Source organism: Pempheris klunzingeri, chromosome 11 (genome assembly GCF_042242105.1).
Source record: "Pempheris klunzingeri isolate RE-2024b chromosome 11, fPemKlu1.hap1, whole genome shotgun sequence".
NCBI lineage: Eukaryota > Metazoa > Chordata > Actinopteri > Acropomatiformes > Pempheridae > Pempheris > Pempheris klunzingeri.
The window spans coordinates 11,348,192-11,368,617 of NC_092022.1; the positions used below are offsets into that span (position 1 = coordinate 11,348,192).

The following is a 20,426-nucleotide window of genomic DNA, read 5'->3' on the forward strand; positions in this document are numbered from 1 at the left end:
ATCACCACAATATATAATTACTCCATTAAAAGTAAAAAATCAAAATGTCAGTAAAAGAGCAGAAAAGCTCCCGACACTGTTGTATGCATACATACATACATTTGTATCTCAAAATTGTACTACAGTGCAGTATTTGATGAAATGTAAAAGCTGCACAAGAGGCACCTTATAACGCTCTAAGAAAAAAAAAAGTCAAACCACGGTCTCCTACTCTTTCAAACTGCTCGAGGTCGCAGAAAAGGTAAAACAAATCCCGAGTATTGATGAATTCGATTAATTGAGGGAGTTGATTTTCCGACAGTGGGTGCCGTTGAGAGTATGTCTGACTTGAAGGCAGTGCCATCTGCAGATATGGTATCGTGTGTCTCAGAAGAGCGTTACTGGAAGTTACAGCATAGATCTGGTGAAATGACTCAACATTACTCCGCCTACGTTTGCTTCAGTGGAAGTTTACCAAGCTCACAGGACTGTTGTAGTTTCTGCTCGAAAGGCGGCGCATAAATGCACAAGTGCGCTCTAGTTATGGCTATTTTCGGTCTTGTTTCAGTCTTGTGACATTACCAGAGTGCAGATGCGAGGCCAGGGCCACACAGGGCGCACAGCTGGGGGAAATATTGCAGTTTATCCTGCATGCGCAGACTGTAAACAGTGTCCTATTGCTTAACAGCACAACTGCTGCTTTCCTGGATGTTTCATACTTGTGTGAACTTGAACGTGAGCACAGGAAATAAAGCGCGCTCTTGCGTTACTGGCACACGCACGCACGCACGCACGCACGCACACACAACGTGCGCAACAGGGAAGTGAGCCTAACCTAGTTTATGCCTTGGTGACAGTTGCTCGGTGCTCAAAGTTGATCTCTCCTCGGTTAAAACGAAGGTATCTGAAGTTTTCTTTTTTTTTTTTTTTTAGGGAAGCGTCCACGTTAAATTGAGTAATGGAAGCAGGAAATGCTCAGTAGGATATATTCGGACTGTCGGAGTACTCATGAGACAGAAGAGGAGGAAGAGGACATAACCGATTTTCAATGTTTTCTATGATTTAAGTGAAGGTGAGTGTCACTGTTGTTTGTTTTACTGTCACACAGTGGGACCTGAAGCTGATAAGACCTTGTCAGATGTATGAACGGTGGCTTATAGAGGAGGTGTTTGCTTCTGTCATGCTTTGGTTTACGTGACAGGCTGTTGTGCATGTTTTCCTCGGCCTGAAACACAATGTCATGTGTCCTTCTATATAAACCTTTAAAGTGATTGTATCCAGCAGTTTTCACCAGTTGCGCTTTTAATCGTTGTCTCGTGTTTTATATAATGTGTGACAGGGATTATGTGTTGAGGCAGCGAAAATGTTTTCTTTATCAGCTAGTCAGTCCCTCCCTTCATGCCCCAATAGACGCGGTGTTTCACGTCAACTGAGCTGTTCCTAGAAACCCTGGTCAGTTTAGTTCTGTTTATGTGGCATGAAGCCGTTCACTGATGGGATTCATTAGATTTTAACTTTGTTCATATCATAGTAGTAGCTCCCCAAATAATATTCAATGAATATCATACACGATCCAGGTCATTTCCTACTTTGCCATTCAGTATATACTGGTGTAAGTATTTTTGAGGCGTGTGGCTGCACTGCTCTCCAATGTGAGGGTGTAACTAACACATGAGGGGCAGATTAGACAGCTGTGACCGTCCCCTGTGTGCAGATGTCATCCAACAGAATCAGAGATATGAAGCCCCTCCAGATTTCACAGAGCCAACATTAAGGAAACATTAGGCAAGGTGCATTTATTTGTATAGCACCTTTCAGACACAAGGCAATTCAAAGTGCTTCACATGGACATAAAACACAATGAAAACCACACACCGAAACATTAAATGACATGTAAAAGATCATAAAAGCATGTCGATAGATGTGGACAAATTAAAAGAAGTTATGTGCTTGGTCTGATTATTGGAACGCTGAGTAGACCAGCAGCAGGTGACCTGAGGGGTCTGGACGCCTCAGACCTTACAAGTAAGTCAGTTATGTATTTGGGTCCAAGACCATTTATTGCTTTGTAAGCAAGTAATAGGATTTAAGAATTGGTGTGATGTGCACCAACTTCTTGGTGTCAGTGAGGACTCTGGCAGCTGCATTCTGGACAAGCTGCAGTTGTCTAATTGATTTTTTATTAATACCCGTAAAGACACTATTGCAATAGTCTAGCCTGCTGAAGATTAATGCGTGAATAAATTAGTTTAGACAAACATCTTGGTCCATTATTACACCAAGATTTCTGGCTTGATGAGTTGGCTTTAATTTCATGGAGTCAAGATGAGCGCTGACTTTTAATCTTTAGTGTTTGGGGTCAAAAACAATTATTTCAGTTTTATCTGTGTTTGGTTGTAGGAAATTCTGGCACATCCACTCATTGATGAGGTTGATACATTTGTTTAGCAAATGTAAGGGACAGTAGTCATGCGGAGACACTGTTACGTAGAGTTGTGTGTCCTTTGCATAGGTATGATACGAGATGGTGTAAGATTCAATGATCTGAGCAAGGGGAAGCATACAAACGTTAAAAAGAAGAGGTCCAAGAATGGACCCTTGAGGTACCCCACATGCTATTTTTGTTCGCTCAGATTTAAAATGACCAATTAACACAAAGTAGTCCCTATCCTTTAAGTAAGATTTGAACCAGTTTAACATGGTGCCAGACAGTCCCACCCACTTTTCTAATCTGTCCAGCAGTATTTCATGGTCGACAGTATCAAATGCAGCACTGAGATCCAATAAAATTAGAAGAATTAGATGCGTCATTACTCAGCTTTCCCAGAAAAGGCAAGTTTGATAAGTCTGTAGTTATTTATCACTGAAGCATCTTGATTAGACTTTTTCAAGAGAGGCATAATAACTGCTGTCTTCAGGGCCATGAAGAGAACTGTTGACAATTTGCAATATATCTGATGGTAAGCAGTTAAAAACATCTCTAAAAAACGGTTGTAGGCAAGCTATCAAGGCAACACGTAGTGGGTCTAAGATTACACACAATGTCTGTCAAGGCTGCACAATTTACAGAGTGAAAAAGTATCAACTTAAAAGAAGTGGTTTTACATAGAGGCACAGGTGACGTACAGGTTTTGCCCAGAGACGAATTACAGATTTTCTGTCTGATCTTTTCTATTTTCTCTGTAAAAAAGGATGCAAAGTCATTGCATGATTTGGCGGATAACAGTTCAGGGGGAACTGACACTGAGGGGTTTGTTAGTCTGTCAACGACAGTAAATAAAGTGCATGCGTTGCTGTTATTTTTGTTAATAATCTCAGAGAAAAAAAGATAGCCTTACCCTTTTTAATTCAAAGTTGTAAATGTGAAGTTTTAAAAATATCATAGTGAACCTAATGAAGTTTGGTTTTACGCTCTCTGTTATGCGTTTTCACCAGTGTGGCATTCCCCCATGGTGCTTTCCTCTTACCAGAGACCACTTTAGTCTTTAAGTGGGCAATGTCATCTGAAATATTTGTTACATTAAAATTGAAACTGTCAACAAAGTCACTGACGGAAAATGAAGGTAGAGCTGGTGTGGATGTAAAGGCCTGGGTGAATAATTGGAATGGTCATTTCAAAGAAAGCACGGTAGTGAACGGAGAGGGCAACATCAGTCACTACAACCTCAGAGATGAGTAGGCCTTTGGACATAATTACGTTTAAGTTATGTCCCTTATTGTGTATTGACTCTGATACATGCTGAGAGAGTTCAAAGTAGTTAGAAGTGTGCACTCAGCTGGAGTGCAACATATTCAAAGGAGGCAAATTTTCCATATGAGAACTGTTTGCATTGGTAAGTATTGTTAAATTAAGTGGCTACTCCTCGTCCTTTCTTAAATACTCTAGCCTGACTGATAAAATGGAAGTTTGAGGGAGCTGATTCAATAAGGGCTGCTGCACTGTTCAGACTGGTGTGGATGAGGAGTAACGATGGAGGTTAGTCAGCATGAGGGAGAGTGACAGATGGAGTAGAAAGAGTTGTCAGTTAGAATGTGTAAGCCAAGGCCATTTGTGTGGATGCCATCCTGACGGAAAAAAGCTGGATGATGAGTGGAGGAATGGGAGCATGAATAAACTGACCATTGACCATGAGAGAGTCCAGAAGTCCGATGAAGTTCAGAGGTCTGACTGGGAATGTCATTAAATTCTATGTGAAGGACAAAGTTTTGGGCTTTTCGGTGCTTGCCCAGGATTGTGGGAATCTTTCCTATGGCATCAGTAACTTTAGAGTGTGTTCAAATGTTGATGTAACAAAACCTAAGAATCTGTAGGATGTGGGGACCACAGAGGCGCTCCTGGGAGACAGATGAAAAGCCAAGTCTGCTGAGTGCGTCCTGTACAAACTGTATGATAAGAGCTCATATTGAGCAGCCACAGCTGGACTAACAAGCCACTCAGACAGATCGATCTCCTCTGCTTTCCACTACACATGATCAAAACGAGAGGGGAAGTCTGATGCTTTCTCTTTCAATTCAAGTCATACCAAACAGAATGGTAGGAATCTACAAATGACAGATGATTGAAATCACTGTATAGACATATATGTTCATAAAAATCCACAATATTACCTGTGACACACATTTACACTGAAAACAAGAGAAAAACCATGATGGTAACTGTGTTAATTCATTTGTTAGTTGTAGAGGAGAGAAAGGCTGCTGGAGCCAAGCAACAGATGGATTGGGTTGTCAATGCTCTTTGGGTAATAACAGAAGATTTTAAACATGTGTTTCTGAATAGTGACCTGGCAGCTTGTGCTCTGTTCCCTTGAAACACTTTTGCAGAAGCCTGCATTTGGACATTCAACTGAGTGCCTTTCCCAACTCAAAAATCAAACGAATGGGGTCCCACTCCTCACCACCTCTAACTTTCTTTTGTTTCATTAGCTGCTCATTTAAATAGCCTCTCTGTCTCTGTCTCTGAGCCATTGCTCACAAGTCAGCAATTATCTGACTTTTGCTTGGAATAATCAGATTAGGGGCTACAAAGCTTTGTTTTGTTAATCTATGTAATATGAGTCTGTAAAATTGGAAAATAGTGGAAAATGCTCATTCCAATTGTGTCTTCAAATTACTTGCTGAACAGGCCAGAACAGAGAACACACCCGAAATATGTCCGTACGTACGTCCGTACATACGTACATTTGCCATGGCCTCTAAAGCCGGATATGAAACTGGCCAATTTCATAAAGCAGGTTATAAACTACACAGAAGAAAGTTTATTGCTATAAACCCAAACTGAATGCATTTGGAGACAGACCAGGACGACATTCCAGGCTGTGGTTCTATTCTTCACTCTGTGGTTGTTTACTGCTGTAGACTCCCGGTGTGGCTGCCTTTCTCCCTCCAAGTCGGAGTTGGCAGTGCATTGTCCAGAGTCTAATGTCGTATCCCAACAATAACGTGTCAGAGGTCATTTGTGCTTCCTTTTTTTGACAGACAAGCAAAATAGCGGCACGTGCAATAAAACTTGTAAGCAGACTTCCCAAAACTATTCTTTAAAGGGGGGATTTGTTCTCCCTGCAGTATCCTCATTACTGCTCAGATTTTTAGAGAGCTTCCTCGAAGAACACAGCCTCCTCTGCCCGACCTTAACTTAAAGTAAGTTTTTCCTTTAAAGCACGGTGGGAATGTTTGTGGCAGCGAAGGAATTGCCTTCAGATTAGATTACGACATCTGCTGGATCCACGTAAACAGCTTGTCTCACGCGGCCCCCCTCGCCTCAGTATGAAGCTGTAACAGTTATAAAAAGTTGCTCAATTTTGCGTACTAGATATCAGGACCTACTGTAAGAATTTCCCTTGTGCCATCATCTCTCTCCTCACCTTTTAAAAGTACAGTGTCTGAATTGGACATACTTTATAATGCTGCTGTTTAATTAAATCAACATGAACACCAACTCAGATCAAAAATGAAGGTTACATAATGACAGCGATATCCAGATGAAATGAAAATGAAACTCTACTATATATTTCTGAGTCATTTTTAAAAAAGATTTACGTTTTTGTGAAGAAAGAACGTTCTTTGGCCTTAGTGCCAACAGTACAAGAGACAAGAGATTTATACATTGTTAGGTTTGGTCTTTTCATGGAATTGGTTGAGAATAAGAAAAATACTGAGTAACAATGCGTCCAGTTCTTGGAAGCCTGCCATATTGGACCCTTTAAAGTCAGTGTGACTCTTGATCAAAAGACTGTGAATTCAAAAAATGTTGTCTGCACTCTGACTTGTGCAGCCCTGCTCGATCATGGCCCAGTGGATACACATGTCCCAGATGATACAGTGCCTACCTGAGGAGACTGTCAGCAGCCTCTATCCCCCATCTGCCTTCCCCATTGAAGTCAGACATTTTTTAGCTGAATGGATCGAGAACCAAAGATGGTATGACACAAACACATGCTCATACAATAACATACACACACACAGACACACAAACATGCTTACATATGTTCTTTATGTTTATTGCACATGTGTGCAATGTGTGTGTGCTTGTTCATATGTTGCTTTGCGTGTATGGATCTGTGTGCATGTGTGCTATTAAAGAGTTTGGTCTAGACCTGCTCTTTATGGAAAGCATCTTGAGCCAACACTTGCTATGAATTGGTGCTATATAAATGTGTCTATGTTTACATGCACATACTGTATATGAATGTGCATGTATGTGTGTATGTGCCGACAGGGATGACTTTACCCTGGAAAAGGTGGAGCAGGAGAGCCAGGCTCAGGCTCTGTTGGACCAGACTATCAGCATGCTCCAATCGATTGCTCAGCAGAATGCTAATGTGGTGGACAGGATGAAGCTGATGCAGATCAGCAGGAACATGGTAGGGGGACGGGGGACAGATGGGGGGGGCGGGTTGGGGGGGATAGGTTCCTATCCAGTGAACCCTGACAGGTTTCAGTAAAACAATGTCAGTCTGCCTGCTGTCTGCATCTGAGGTCACATGCAAAGACAAAGGCATCAAGTACTTCAAGAATTCTGATGAACACAAGATATCATAGAAAAAAGGAATTCATTATAACTACACAAGCTTGCTTAAATGTGCTTGTGCTGACCCGCTATAACATAAAGGAAACGAACTAGAAGTGTGTTATCTATGATCTACCAACTGTGTAAAGAACTACACGCTCCATGGTCTTTAAGATTTGATTAACATGTGTTTGCTTTACAGGCCATGTTTCAGCAGCAGCCTCTACAGTTTGGAGTGATGGTCAGGGACATCCTCAGGAAGGAGAGGGCTTTCCTCAACACAGTAAGATCATTTGTATCAAATGTCACCAGTGTGTAGTTCAACTACAACCCTCATCCTAATAAGATGCCTGATCTGTTTGTTGGGCTCGATCTCTGAGAGTTTATATTATAGGTGACCATCACTAATACATAGTCCTTAATAAAAAGGCATGGCTACTTTGCCAGCATAACTTACAAAACACAGAACTATAACATTGGTTTTGCAATACCAGTGGTGCATAAATGACGATTTATATTTTTTCCAGGAAAACATCCCAAGTGTAAATTTATTTCCTAACTTCTTGGCAGCCACCGGTTTCGGTTATTATCAGTAGTATCAGTTATTGCTCAGAGTTGAAACTTGCCTGAGAAAGTTGTAACTTTTTAATCAGAGCATTCACTCATAATTTAACATCTCTCCTTTGTGGTTTATGTGTTCAAGGATCCAAGGACCATGAACCTGTTTATTTAGCTGTATTTTTTTCCTCCGGCATTAGTTTGGGGTGCGTGACAATTGTGCCAGCGTTTGCACTCCCTCTCTGAGTCTTAACTGAAATGTTAACACAGACATAATCAACTTGTTTTTGAGGATTTCATTATATCTGATGTTCATCGTGAATAAACGACCATAGATCTGGGCAGAAATGATAAAAAATATGCTCCTTATTACTCCAGAACTTGCCTAAGAATGTTGACGTTTTCAAGTTTTCTTCAGTATCAAAGCTATCCAGTTATAGTTGTCTGTACATTTATGGGTACATTGCAAACAAGAACTGTTAATAGCTGATTCGGCATAGTAATTGGTGCCAATTTAGCAAAATGCATACAAACGTGGGTTAAACAAATGGGTTATAGCACTCGGGTAATTTGATAATGCATGTTATTATATTTGTTTATATCCCCCAAATTATGGGAATTCAGAGTATAATTATCCCCCACATCAAATTAAGACAAAAAATAGTAATAGGAGCAGGGTTGGAGTCGTCAGACTTTGAACCCCCGATGTAATTACGTGTGCTATCTTATTACTATACATACTACTATTGATTTACAAGTAAACAGTTCTGAGCCCAGCACCATCGTACTGTAAGTATATTAAGTGCCGTTTCTATGTTTGTAGCCTTCTCAGATCTCCAACCCTCCACAGTACCAACAGTACCCGAGCAGGGAGTCCTCGTTCCCCAACATGCAGGATGTAGACCACCTGGTTCTGAAGGTGCTCGATGTCCAGAATATACGGCAAAAGATGCACCAGCTGCAAGAGGAGCTCAACTGGGAGAGGCAGAACTATGAGGGTTTACAAGGTGAGAGGCAGACGAACACAACACGAGCACAAGATAGATGCACACAGAGCTCACAGAGCTTCAGCAATGCTTCATGGTCACGTACATAAATAGCTGTGATTTAGCATAATGTTCCAACAAGCTCTAGTGATGCAAGTGGAGCTTACGTAAACATCTTACCACAGAGGCTGAGACTGGTGTAAGGTATTTTAGTTCTTTTATTTCTTTTTCAAGATGAATTAATGGTGTGATTTTATTTTCAGCTCCGTTTCCTGAGCTTTTGAAACAAGTTCTGTTTTTATCTTTGTTTGACTGAGTTTGTGACTTCTGTCTTCTCAATCATTTGGTGTCATGTGGTCATAAAACTCAACCTGACACTGTCTGAAGTTAAAACCTATTTAAGTTAAGGTTGAGCTCAGTTTGGGGAAAGAAGGGGTTTTCATAATCAACACTGCACATGCTCAGTTCTAAAGCTGGTTAGTTAATGAACCGATTAACAGAGACAATTAATCTGAAGCTGTTTTGATAAATGATTTATCGTTTGTCATTTTCAGAGGCCCCCTGGGAAACTGTGCTGTAGAGGTTTCACAGATCTCTCACATGTTATTGATCACAAGATTAATATAGAAAGTATTCAGTGGATTAACCAATAGTGAAAATATTTATTAGATGCAGTCCTACTCTACTTTTTTCTTTGCAGGAAATTTATGTCACAAAGCCGGTTGTGTTGAGTAAGACGGACAGTGTTGTTGAGATCAGTTGACAGATAGAGCTGCAAGTCACTGGTGTAGGAATGAAACACAAAGGCATTACGTCTCCGAATGACATGACAGAGAGCTAACATAACTAAATGCATGAATAAACCTGATCTTTCTTTCTAATAATACCCTGCTCCTACTACACACGATTCATGGATTAAACACTGTCCTCCAACATGTGTATAGAAAATAAAAAGAGAAAATGTGCTTTCTGTTCTTTTTCAGTGGGACATAAATGATGTATTTCTTAGTTTTTTCAAAAAAATCTTTTAAAATACTTTTTCAGTGTGCAGTGCAAGTAGCACTATCCATACCAGCTGTACATAAAATGTTTATGTGGCCAAGCTTAATGTATTTTGTGTGTCCTTTGTTTTATCTGTCAGAGTTAATAAGAGTTTTTTTTTTATTTTTCCTATCACCATCAGAATTCCCGTCAGAGTTCCCCCCAGTGTCAACCCTCACTTATAGTGATAATATATATTATTAGTGTTTTTGCTTTGTTTTCAAAACAATGACCACTATTTCCCATTTAGGAGTTAAGTCCACCAACATGCATTTTATATTCCTGTTTAAGGAAATGCAGTAGGATCCTGTAGGTTAGGATGGACTCACCATTTGATGTTATTCATTGTTTGCACAGGGCCGATTCAACAGAACGGACTGGATCCTGCAAAGTCAGAAATCCAGAAACTCCAGAATCACATTCAGCAGCTGGAGTACAATGTGAAAGCAATGGCCACGGTGAGCTCGGCAGTGACCTCTGCTGCTAGTGCCAACATTACCTGAACCTTGGAGGAAAAATAGGTCTTTTTTTTAATAAACATTTCTGAAGAAATTAAAGTTGTTTATCATTAAATGGATGCTGGTTGTTTGCAGAAGCGTTTCCAGCTGCTGAAGGAGTGTGTGGACTGTCTGGACAAGTGTCAGACCCGACTGGTGAGCAGGCTGAAGGCGTGGAGGTGGGAGCAGCACAAGGCCGCCATCGGACATCCCTTCGACGACAACCTCAACCCCCTGCAGACCTGGTGAGGTGCATCACAATCTGTAGGCCTCTGTGTTGTGATCTTATCCTGAAAAAAGCACACACCTAATTAAACATTACACTTGGTTACGTTACATTACATTACACAGCAAGACGATATCTGACACATGCTTATCTTTAAATGCTGTCTTACAGGTTTGTTTTATTTCCTTTTACAGGGCAAATCCATTGTGATACACTATCACTGCTTTACTTACCAAGGGGTCAAATACTCAAACATATTGCATCTCTGTAGTTACACCCCAGTAATTAGCTGCATCCCCATTCAAGTATATTGTTCTATTGATTGATATATTTCTACCCATGCTAGCATTGTGGCTCAAGGAATGGTTGGTCATTCGTTCCACCAGTCTGGTCCAGACTGAAATATCTCTAACTAACAAATGGACTGTCATAAAATTTTGTTTTCCAGTGAAATAACTGTATAATATAATTATCGATTATGCTTTAAATATAATTCTTAAGTTAATTTCTTTGGTAAACATGTCATGTTGTATGAAATGATGAACTTTCTATCTTGCCTTCTCATTTTCTTCACATATGTCTTTGTTAGGTGTGAGCAGCTGCTTGGTGTGAACGGGAAGCTGAGACAGGAATTGATGCTGATAGGGGAATCATTCCCGGAGCTCCAGGAAAGGCTGGGGCAACTTCTGCAGGTTATCATTCAAAGGTAGCGCCGTCAGATTGTTTTCTTTTCCATATATTCATATGTGAGTGCAAAAGAAAGACAATGTATTTAACTTCACTCACAAACTGCAACATAAAAGCAGAAAGTTTGTTTCCTCACTGATGTCTCCTTCAGCTCTCTTGTAGTGGACAAGCAGCCCCCTCAGGTCATCAAGACCCAGTCAAAGTTCTCCACCACTGTGCGATATCTGCTGGGGGAGAAAGTAGCTCCGGGGAAGCCTGTGGTGCTGAAGGCGCAAATTATTAATGAACTGCAGGCCAGAAATCTGGGCAGTGTACCAGGGTGAGTCATATGCGGCATATGCTGAGGAGGAGGAGGAGGAATATCTTGTTTTTTGTGGATTCCCTTTGTTGATTATTGGCTGTGCCAATTTAAGATGACTGGAATAATCTACCTGTTTGATCCATATCATCTTTCCACTTGTTCATGCCTTGTCTTCTCATTGTTGAATCAGTTGTACATGTCCATAATAACACAATTATGTTTCATATCTTTATTCATTCTATTAATGACATTAACATTTTTCTGTAATCTATGTTTTTTTGTTTTGTTAGTTTTTTGTCACATTTGGTATTGTATAATTACCTTGATGTTTTTTTGTTATATGTCTTCTAATTGTACTGTATTATTGTCATTGAGGACCCCTTTGAAAATAAGGTGATACATCTCAAGGGGTTATTCCTAATAAGGTGTCACAACTCTTGGAATCCAAAACATTTAAAAACACTTTACTTGGAAAAAAGTATTTGGTACACAAGCGATCTGTCTGGAGGATGACTAACAATCTAAAAGCAGGAACACTAAACATGAGTGCTGGAACGTTTGACACAGAGGTACACAGACGAGCTGGCACAGAGAGGGAGAAACACATGCACTAAATACTAAATAAAAAAGGGGAGGGAAATCACACTGGCTGGAAACACACAAGGGCAGCAAGTGAAGTATCTGAAATGAGAGAATCGAGTATGACGGAGTAAAACAGGAAATGACGAAAGAATTCAAATGAATGGGTCATCATCTGACTTCTGCAGGGCTTCACGATGAGCAGATCGTTTGAATCAGGTGTGTTGGAGCACGTAAACATCTAAAACATGCAGTTCAGTGGGCCATCAGGACCAGGATGGGTCCTGGTCCAATACAGACATCAGATCAAACAAACACAATAATAGAGACACTTCAAAATGGCCTCCATTAAGGTTCATACTCTACACTACTTACATGAATAAAATACTGACAGTAAACATCTGTTGTTTTTGTTTTGTTACCTGCAGTGATAATGTCGGTGAACTGATTAACAACACAGCCATCCTAGAACACAACACAGCCAGCAAGAGCACATGTGCCACCTTCAGGAATATGGTACGTACCTCTCGGCCTAAATTAGATCACAGTGTTGTCTTGTTAACAAATTTAAACTTTTATTTTTCCTTTAACAGTCCATCAAGAAGATCAAAAGAGCAGACAGAAAGGGATCAGAGTCTGTGACAGAGGAGAAATTTGCTCTCCTGTTCTCGACAGAGATCAGTATCACGGGCTGTGACACTCCCTACAGGATACAGGTTTGACCTTTATGAAAGAAATGTTGTTTTTTCTTGTATCACATTACATTGAGCTGAAAACTATGTGGTCATTCAGTATATATCCTTGGTGGGATCAGGGTTGTCAACAATTTTAAAATATGTCATTGATTATAGATGATCTCACTGCCGGTGGTCGTCATTGTCCACGGTAGTCAAGACAACAACGCTCTGGCCACCATCATATGGGACTGTGCTTTTGCGGAAGCAGTAAGTGTCAAAGTATTCTTTTCGCTTTTCTTGTTTCCTCTCTTTCGGTTTGATACCTCTTCACTTTTTAGCCCCTGTTATCAATGGTGCACTTTTGTCTGCCTGTGCCGTTGTGAACACAGTAGCTCTACTTTATGCAGTGTTAATGTTTGGTGCTTAGGCTCTAATGTCATCACTCCCTGTGTGGAAAGACCGAGCTCAGCACAGCAAAGAGTGGGGTGTTATGATAATAACTTCTTGCCATAGGGGAGCAAAGGCTACATACCCCACAGGTGGATGCTGGGATGAAGGTGGGGCTCATAAAATGCAAAATGAACAGCATTGGTAGCGAGTGACAGCGTAGCTCTCAGGTGAGCGCTGTTGCAGAAGGCATGAGTGGAGCACTGATGGCACTTGAGGGCACTGCCTGAACAAGGTTGCAAGTTTCACTTCATGAAATCAGTGACATATAGAGGCTCACCTTGTAGACTAGTTGATCTGATTGACTTCTAGAGGAATGTTCTGTAATTGCTTTGATATTAATTTGATTGGAAATGAACAATAACTCCTTAAGCTTACTAATCAGGGATGTCCATCTCCAGCAAAAATACTATTCGATAGTCACTGTGAACTAAAGATTATTCCAATATTCCCCTGACATGCAGCAATAGGCGATGACAGCTATGCTGCAGATAATGCAGCAGATAACTTATTAATAATTAATCATTATTAACTTATGTTATGTGTAATATATTCATGACACAATAATTCATGTTGTGGAATAGACAAGCTATATTTTGTTTTGAACAAAAATATGAAAATAAACAGCAGTGCAATGGTCTGAAGGAGAGAATGACAGATTAATGTGACATCTAGGGAGTACATATCTTCTTTCCAATTGTAAATGTTGGGACTTTGACAACATGCAGATAACGGATGTGACAATGAAAAACAGAACAGGAGGAAATGGCACATTCAGCCATAGAAAAATAAAGGAAGCCCTTGAGCGAAAAGCTTTCCTGTATTGAACTTTTGCCAAAGCTACATTGCAGGTTGATGTGTCTACAGATAGTAATGAATTTGCTGATTCCATTAACAGTGTAGAGTCTGGTGACAGCATAGTTCAAAAAGGTCTGCCATTGTTTCTTTATTTATCTAAGGTGCTGAACCACTTGTGTGAGCTCTAAATACTGGATAATGTAGAGCAGTGCCAAAACATAAGAGAAGGGGAGCAATCTGCACCCTTCACAAATGGGACCTACATTAAGACACAATTAAGCAAACTATCTTATCAGATGTAACTTAGTGTCAAAGGTTAAAGCTTAAAATTAGCTATGAGTTTGACTCATGTTGTACATGAGGGCTGTACATGAGGACTTTTTTGACTTGTCATAGTAAGAAAAGCAAACAAATTTGTGTCCCATTAAGCCATGGTGAGTGAGTGAGCCAGCATGAACAATAGGGGGAATACCATGGAAGTATGACGCATACTGTAAATGGAATGCAGTCATTTTTTATGCCTGCAATGAGAAGTCATAATGTTTGCTGCAAGAGGGCTAATGGATTTTTCCATAAAGCCAATATTACAGGAGGATAATCTCTATGTAAATGGGCTGTGCGCAAGATGTTTACGTCCTTAGCACCAAAATAAAATATTATCCTCCACTGGAAACCTGAGTTTGCATAAACCCTATTCAGACAGTACAGTACTTGTACTACTGTACGTCTTTGTCAAAATGTATTGTATACATGGTATATATTTTATGCAGCTTTACCAGTTTACTATATCAAGTTGGAAGTGAGCCATAGACTTCCAGTAATGTGCACACAATCCCAGTGGGCCTAAACGGATTTCCTGTTTGTTGCTCTTTGCTTTGTCTGGAAATAGTGAGATGTGTCCTGTAAGAAATAAATAGATTGTCTGAAATGCCTAACCACTCAATTAAAATGAGCAATGCCTAAATAAACGATAAACATTTGTGATACAAGTGTATTTAGTCATTCCTTTTCTCTTCCCAATTTTTGTTTCTTTCACTCTTCCCCTGATCATGTCAGCCTCTTTGTCGTTGTCATTAGGACAGAGTGCCATTCGTGGTGCCGGAGCGCGTGCCCTGGAGGATGATGTACAGCACTCTCAACAGTAAATTCACAGCTGAGGTCCAGACACAGCACAATCTGGACCACTACAACCAGCACTTCTTGGCCCAGAAGATATTCGACAAGCCTGATTTTGCAGACGACTTCAGCAACATGATGGTTTCCTGGGCCCAGTTTAACAAGGTACATGCACACACGCGCACAGACATGCACTGGCTGACATACGCTCACACCTAACCGAGCCTTTCAATCTCACAGGAGGTTCTCCCAGGTCGACCGTTCACTTTCTGGCAGTGGTTTGAGGGAGTGATGGAGCTGACCAAAAAGCACCTGAAGACGTACTGGAGTGAAGGGTGAGGAAGGCTCACTTGCTATTTCATTAGTAAATAAGAACAACCAGCGACAGTCTGTTAATAATGACAATTGTTTGTAATGTTTTGCTCCACCAGCCTGATATTTGGTTTCATTGGGAAGCAGCATCTACACCTGATACTCAAAGACAGGCCCAACGGGACGTTCTTGCTTCGCTTCAGTGACTCTGAGATCGGAGGCATCACCATTGCATATGTGTCTGCTAGTGAGAGTAAGTGTTGGTGTGGCCTCAGTTTGATTTTGATTGTGTATTTTCCCACAAATTCCTCTGTTTCTTGTCTTGACAATGATAATTCTGAAGTACACCCAGTAAATTCAGTGTGGACATATTTATCTTTATTTATCTGTTATTTTTATGTGAAGGAATTTGGGGACTTAATTTTGACAATTGCCATTTAAAGCTTTAACAACCCCCCACCACTTTACGGGTGGCTCTCCTGAATAAAAACAAATGGATGGTGTTATTTAGACCCTTTCAATAGATTTCGACATCTGTGGAGCTCCTGAAAGGCCATGGTGAGATTTTGTTTTCTGAAAAACTTTTGCATCTCCCTGCATTAAGTTTTATGTTCCCTCACAGTTCATTTTGCATTTCTTTCTTGGAGATGGACTGTAGCTGTTATTGTGACTGTCGCCATAGGATGGCATAGCTTTGGCCTCTGCCATCGTTGTGCTTTGGTTGTTGTGATTATGGCTGTGACACATTAGTTTATAATGGTGTAACACTGTCGACATGCAGGTTGTGGTTGTGTATGTGGGGTGAAATGACATGGTTGTGGTGGCACAGCGTTGAAGCGAAACTAGAGTATACCTGAACTCCTGTGATGTATTACTAAAACATCTGTCATATCTAATGTAAGCACCTCAGATTCAAATCTTCAGTGGCTCAGCAATGTTTTCTTGGCAGACAGGAGTACTGAAGAGTAGAAACAGTACAGGGAGCCATATCTGTAACGCCATACATGAATTAAATCACAAATGCAGCCTCAATCACCACAGCCAGGCAGAGCAGCTGCAGCTGTGCTCTTGGTCAGTGACTGGAGTTTGGCCTTTTGAAAGGCGTAATGAGCAAAAAATGCATAATCTAAAGGGTCTAATCATCTCTCCTTTCTGTTGTATGTGCATTGTTCCCATAAACTGGCAGTCTAACTGCTCTATAACTTGGCTGAACCAACACACTAACTGTTCATCTGGATCAAAGGGAATGCAAAAAGCATTAACGTAGTTCCAGGAAAAACCCCACTGTGTCCTTTTGGGGCTCCTTAGATATCCTTTTTTGAAGGCAGGAAGCCACTTTCTGATCTGTACTCCTCTTGTGTTTTGGATGTGACTCATTTTCACAACACAACATTGTTTTTGAAAATGACCAGAAAGACCAGAAAGACTTTTCTAACTTTTCCTACATAGTTACAATGTCTTAGATGATCAGTGGATATTAAGCATTAAGTAATAATAATGTGATAATACTCCTCTGCCTCTCCCACTCACTCATATGCACTGACACATCAAACATTTTTTCTCTTCTAGACGGGGGACAGAAAATCCAGAACATCCAGCCGTTTACCAAAAGAGATCTTGAGATCCGAAGCCTTGGCGACCGCATCCGCGACATCAACCACATAACACACCTGTATCCTGACTTTCCCAAACATGAGGTTTTCAAAAAATTCTACTCAGGTAACGGCCTTCATGCACAGAGTCAGTTTCATGCTCAGAGGTACAAGTGAGAAGTAACTAACAATTCTTCTTTTTTTTTTTTTCCTGCTATCATTTAAACCAGAGCCTCAACCGTCACCCATCGGGGGTTATATCCCTGTGTCTCTCCATACTAAAGTTGGCATGTAAGGATTAATTTTACACATAAACAGTGTCATTTGATGCACTTTGAGTAAAAATATTTGGAACATGTTGGTCATGCTTTGTTTCTGTGTGTGTGTGTGTGTGTGCGCGCAGGGAAGCTAGCTCAGCCACATCCGTGGCTCCTCTCGCTGTAAACCCTCCCAGTAATGCTGGCTTCACCGGGTAAGTGTCACTCTCATTTTTTGTAAAGGTTATGTTGAAATAGTTGGTGCTACACTCATGCTACTTTCTTCCATTATTACTTTATTGGCTTGGTTAGAGTCATTGTGTACATACCTTACATTATGCAAAATTTTCGTACGTCATCCCCTATAACGTCTCATGAAATAGAAAATACATGCGCAAATCAAGGGTAACTCGTATTTGTGGAAATTTCAGTATGATGCATATTTGTGTTGATATTTCGCTTTAGATTTGACATTGAAAGATCTTTAGTAAATAATGAGGACCATAAATTTGATGTGTAATTTGTAATAATGTGTCAATTTCTTGCGCTTAAACATGCCAACTTTGAGTCCTTTGATTGAGTGAATGACGGAAGTTTGTTAATGGTCATTAATGAATCCAAGGTTCCTTTTTATAGCGCTCCTGTTCCCGCTGTTTATTTCAGACATCAGTTCCAGCAACCATTTGGTTCGCCAGAGTCCATCAGTCTGGACAGAATGGAACGTGCTCCCACTCCTGCGGTGGAGTTCAGTCCAAACACTCCTGGTGTCTTCACTCCACAAGACATGTAAGTTTTTATCTTCATGTCTGTGTATGAAATCCATTCCATTGTTTCTTTTGTTTTTTTCTAGTTTGTAAGTCCACAGTTCTGAGAGGCCATTTTATGAATGTTTGTCTGTCTTCTAGTTCCACAGATACCAGTATGGACATAGATTTGGACACTCTCCTTCAGACTCTGAATAATTAGGAGGATTTCCCATCAAAGACATTGAATAAAGACCAAAGTCTTCCATCTACAGCTTCTTCTACTTTTGAGTAAAAACTTCCCAGAGACCAGTCTGACTTCTCTTGGACTCAACATGTTGAGCTGGTGCTACGTGAAAGCAGGAAATCATTTTAAGGACAAAGTAAAAACAGAAGAAGCCAGATCGAGAAGTCATTGTCTGTCTACCAAATGTGTTGCGCGCCTCTTTAAAAACCTTCTCTCTCTCTCTTTCTTTCCTGGTGGTAGGTTTGTTGATGCTGATCTCTGTGCTTGTCTGTTTATACTACACTCCATGCATTTTGGGAAATGAGTGATTTACTGTACATAGTGCTCCGCTTTTCCTGCAACAATACATCAAAGTAGATTGTGTAATGCTCATGGAAACATAAAAGTAAAGTGACATCTCCACTCAGTGAACAGTCATCAACCGAAGATTGGTTTTGACGTTATTTTACCTTCAATACTTGTTGCATGTTTTGCAGTCATATTTGAATATTATCCCTGTGTTATACATAACCCTTTCTTGTGATTGAAAAGCCTGGCTAAGCCTCGGTGTGTTATGTACTGGGTCTCACGGTATGCATGGTAAACACTTAGCCCATCATGCTCTATGTTATAGTGAGAATCAGCAACATGAAAGGAACAATAAACTTTTCATCACTGTTGGCTGTGAAACATGTTGATGGAAACTTACAATGTAGCACGATGGGAGTGGTGATGATGATGGTGGTGGGAAAATGCTTACATTATATCTTTAAACTAAAACTTCTGTTGTATATATATATTTTTTTTCAGTTTTTGCCTAATAACCTCAACTAATAATTTTCGGGCCTTTTTGTAAGTAAGTATCAAGTCCTGCTTATTGAGCATAAATGTTACTGATTACATGGGTTTGATTTTTTTTTTTATTACTCTATTTAGATGTCAGTGATGAAATCTGAATCTGTCTTCAGTCTTTGGAGTGAAAAAAACAGATGACAATGGCAAAAGTAAATGATCGACAATATTTTTACATATCACTGTTCTGAATTATTCTTCAATGTAAAATCTCCAGTAAGATGTTCTTTTACGTAACTGAATTAATGCGCCGTTTGGAGTGTGACGTGACACCTTAATGTGCCGTTAAAATGGTTTAAAAGTATAAGAAATATAAAAGTAAAGACGTAATTAGCATTGCAGTTAATAAACATTATAGGGTTAAGAGCAATATTATGATGGGGGTTACTGTATTGTTTCATTGTGGGAGCTCTAAATCTAATATTGTTCTGATTTTAGGAGCTTTTATTTACCTCTGAATGTATATCTAAACAAATCTTCCCCACAAACTAACTTCTGGGTTTTTGAGAAGCTTTGCACTACCTACCATCACGGTAGATAAGATAATGGTATGTTGGATGGACCGTGTTGCATGCATGCTTGCTGGATGGTGAACTTTTATATCTTGTAGACTGACTTTTCTTTACATCAATCCGAGGCTACTACTACAATCCATATAGTCTTTTAACTGTGGGAACAAATAAAATCTCAGTTTATCTCAAAATATCAAAAATATTTACAGGAAGTTTGTCATCTCCCTCAAGTCAACGTTGACTGATATTACAGCTGTTTGGGGAAAACTTTGACACTCTACACATGAAGGAATGCGTCCTACAAGCAGTTACAGACAGATGAATCCCAACTTTTACTGGCCACTGTGGTATCACAGATATAACCTCAGCAGATGTTTATGTAAATGGTCACAGGCCTAAGTTCTCAGGAATGAATTTGTCATGTATGATAATTGTTGTGTACATCTAAGAATCCCTTGCAAATGCACATATAGGTCTGTCCGATCTGGAACCATCTGTTTAAATACCATATTTTTCTACAGTCAGTCCAAAAGAAAACAGACAAAAAAAGGATTGGAAACGTAAGAATTTTCGGATTTTTTTGACATATAAAAATAATAAATCAGTGGCATTGTGATTGGGAAGGTATGCCTGGTACCAAAAAGCCTGTCCATTGAATGAAAGCATATTGGTGTATAACATAATTGGCATTACTTCCATAATCCATCAGCCTAAGAGGAGACATTGCATAACTAGCATATTATATTTCCTATCCATCCAGTTTCAACAATCATGATATTGATTTTTTTTTTTAAAAAAAAGAAAACTTTACACTGTACATCACAAAGCTTTTCCATTAGAACACAAATTCTAATTTCAACATGTCACTAAAATGTAAAATTCTACTCAACCACTGCCAGGGAAATCACACTGGAAAAAAAAGGTTATGTAGAGGAAGCAGAAAGAGAATCAGCTTACATGCCTGGTTCATTAACTGCTCTGGTGAAATTTGTCAAAATGCTAAATTAGCATCAGTGCCCCGTCCCCTTCCC

The 20,426-nt window shown here is 40.0% G+C and overlaps 1 protein-coding gene across 1 annotated transcript; it reads left to right on the plus strand.

Moving 5' to 3' along the window:
- Positions 1-764: 764 nt before the first annotated feature.
- stat6 (signal transducer and activator of transcription 6, interleukin-4 induced) lies at positions 765-19,052 on the plus strand. Its single transcript, XM_070839248.1, has 20 exons — positions 765-1,051; positions 6,254-6,399; positions 6,698-6,842; positions 7,191-7,271; positions 8,370-8,553; positions 9,931-10,031; positions 10,167-10,315; positions 10,886-11,002; positions 11,135-11,302; positions 12,292-12,379; positions 12,457-12,579; positions 12,715-12,807; positions 14,863-15,066; positions 15,142-15,236; positions 15,333-15,466; positions 16,783-16,932; positions 17,036-17,096; positions 17,209-17,277; positions 17,726-17,848; positions 17,968-19,052. The coding sequence occupies exons 2-20, from the start codon at positions 6,266-6,268 to the stop codon at positions 18,026-18,028; spliced, it is 2,280 nt and encodes a 759-aa protein (XP_070695349.1). The 5' UTR covers positions 765-1,051; positions 6,254-6,265; the 3' UTR covers positions 18,029-19,052.
- Positions 19,053-20,426: the final 1,374 nt, after the last annotated feature.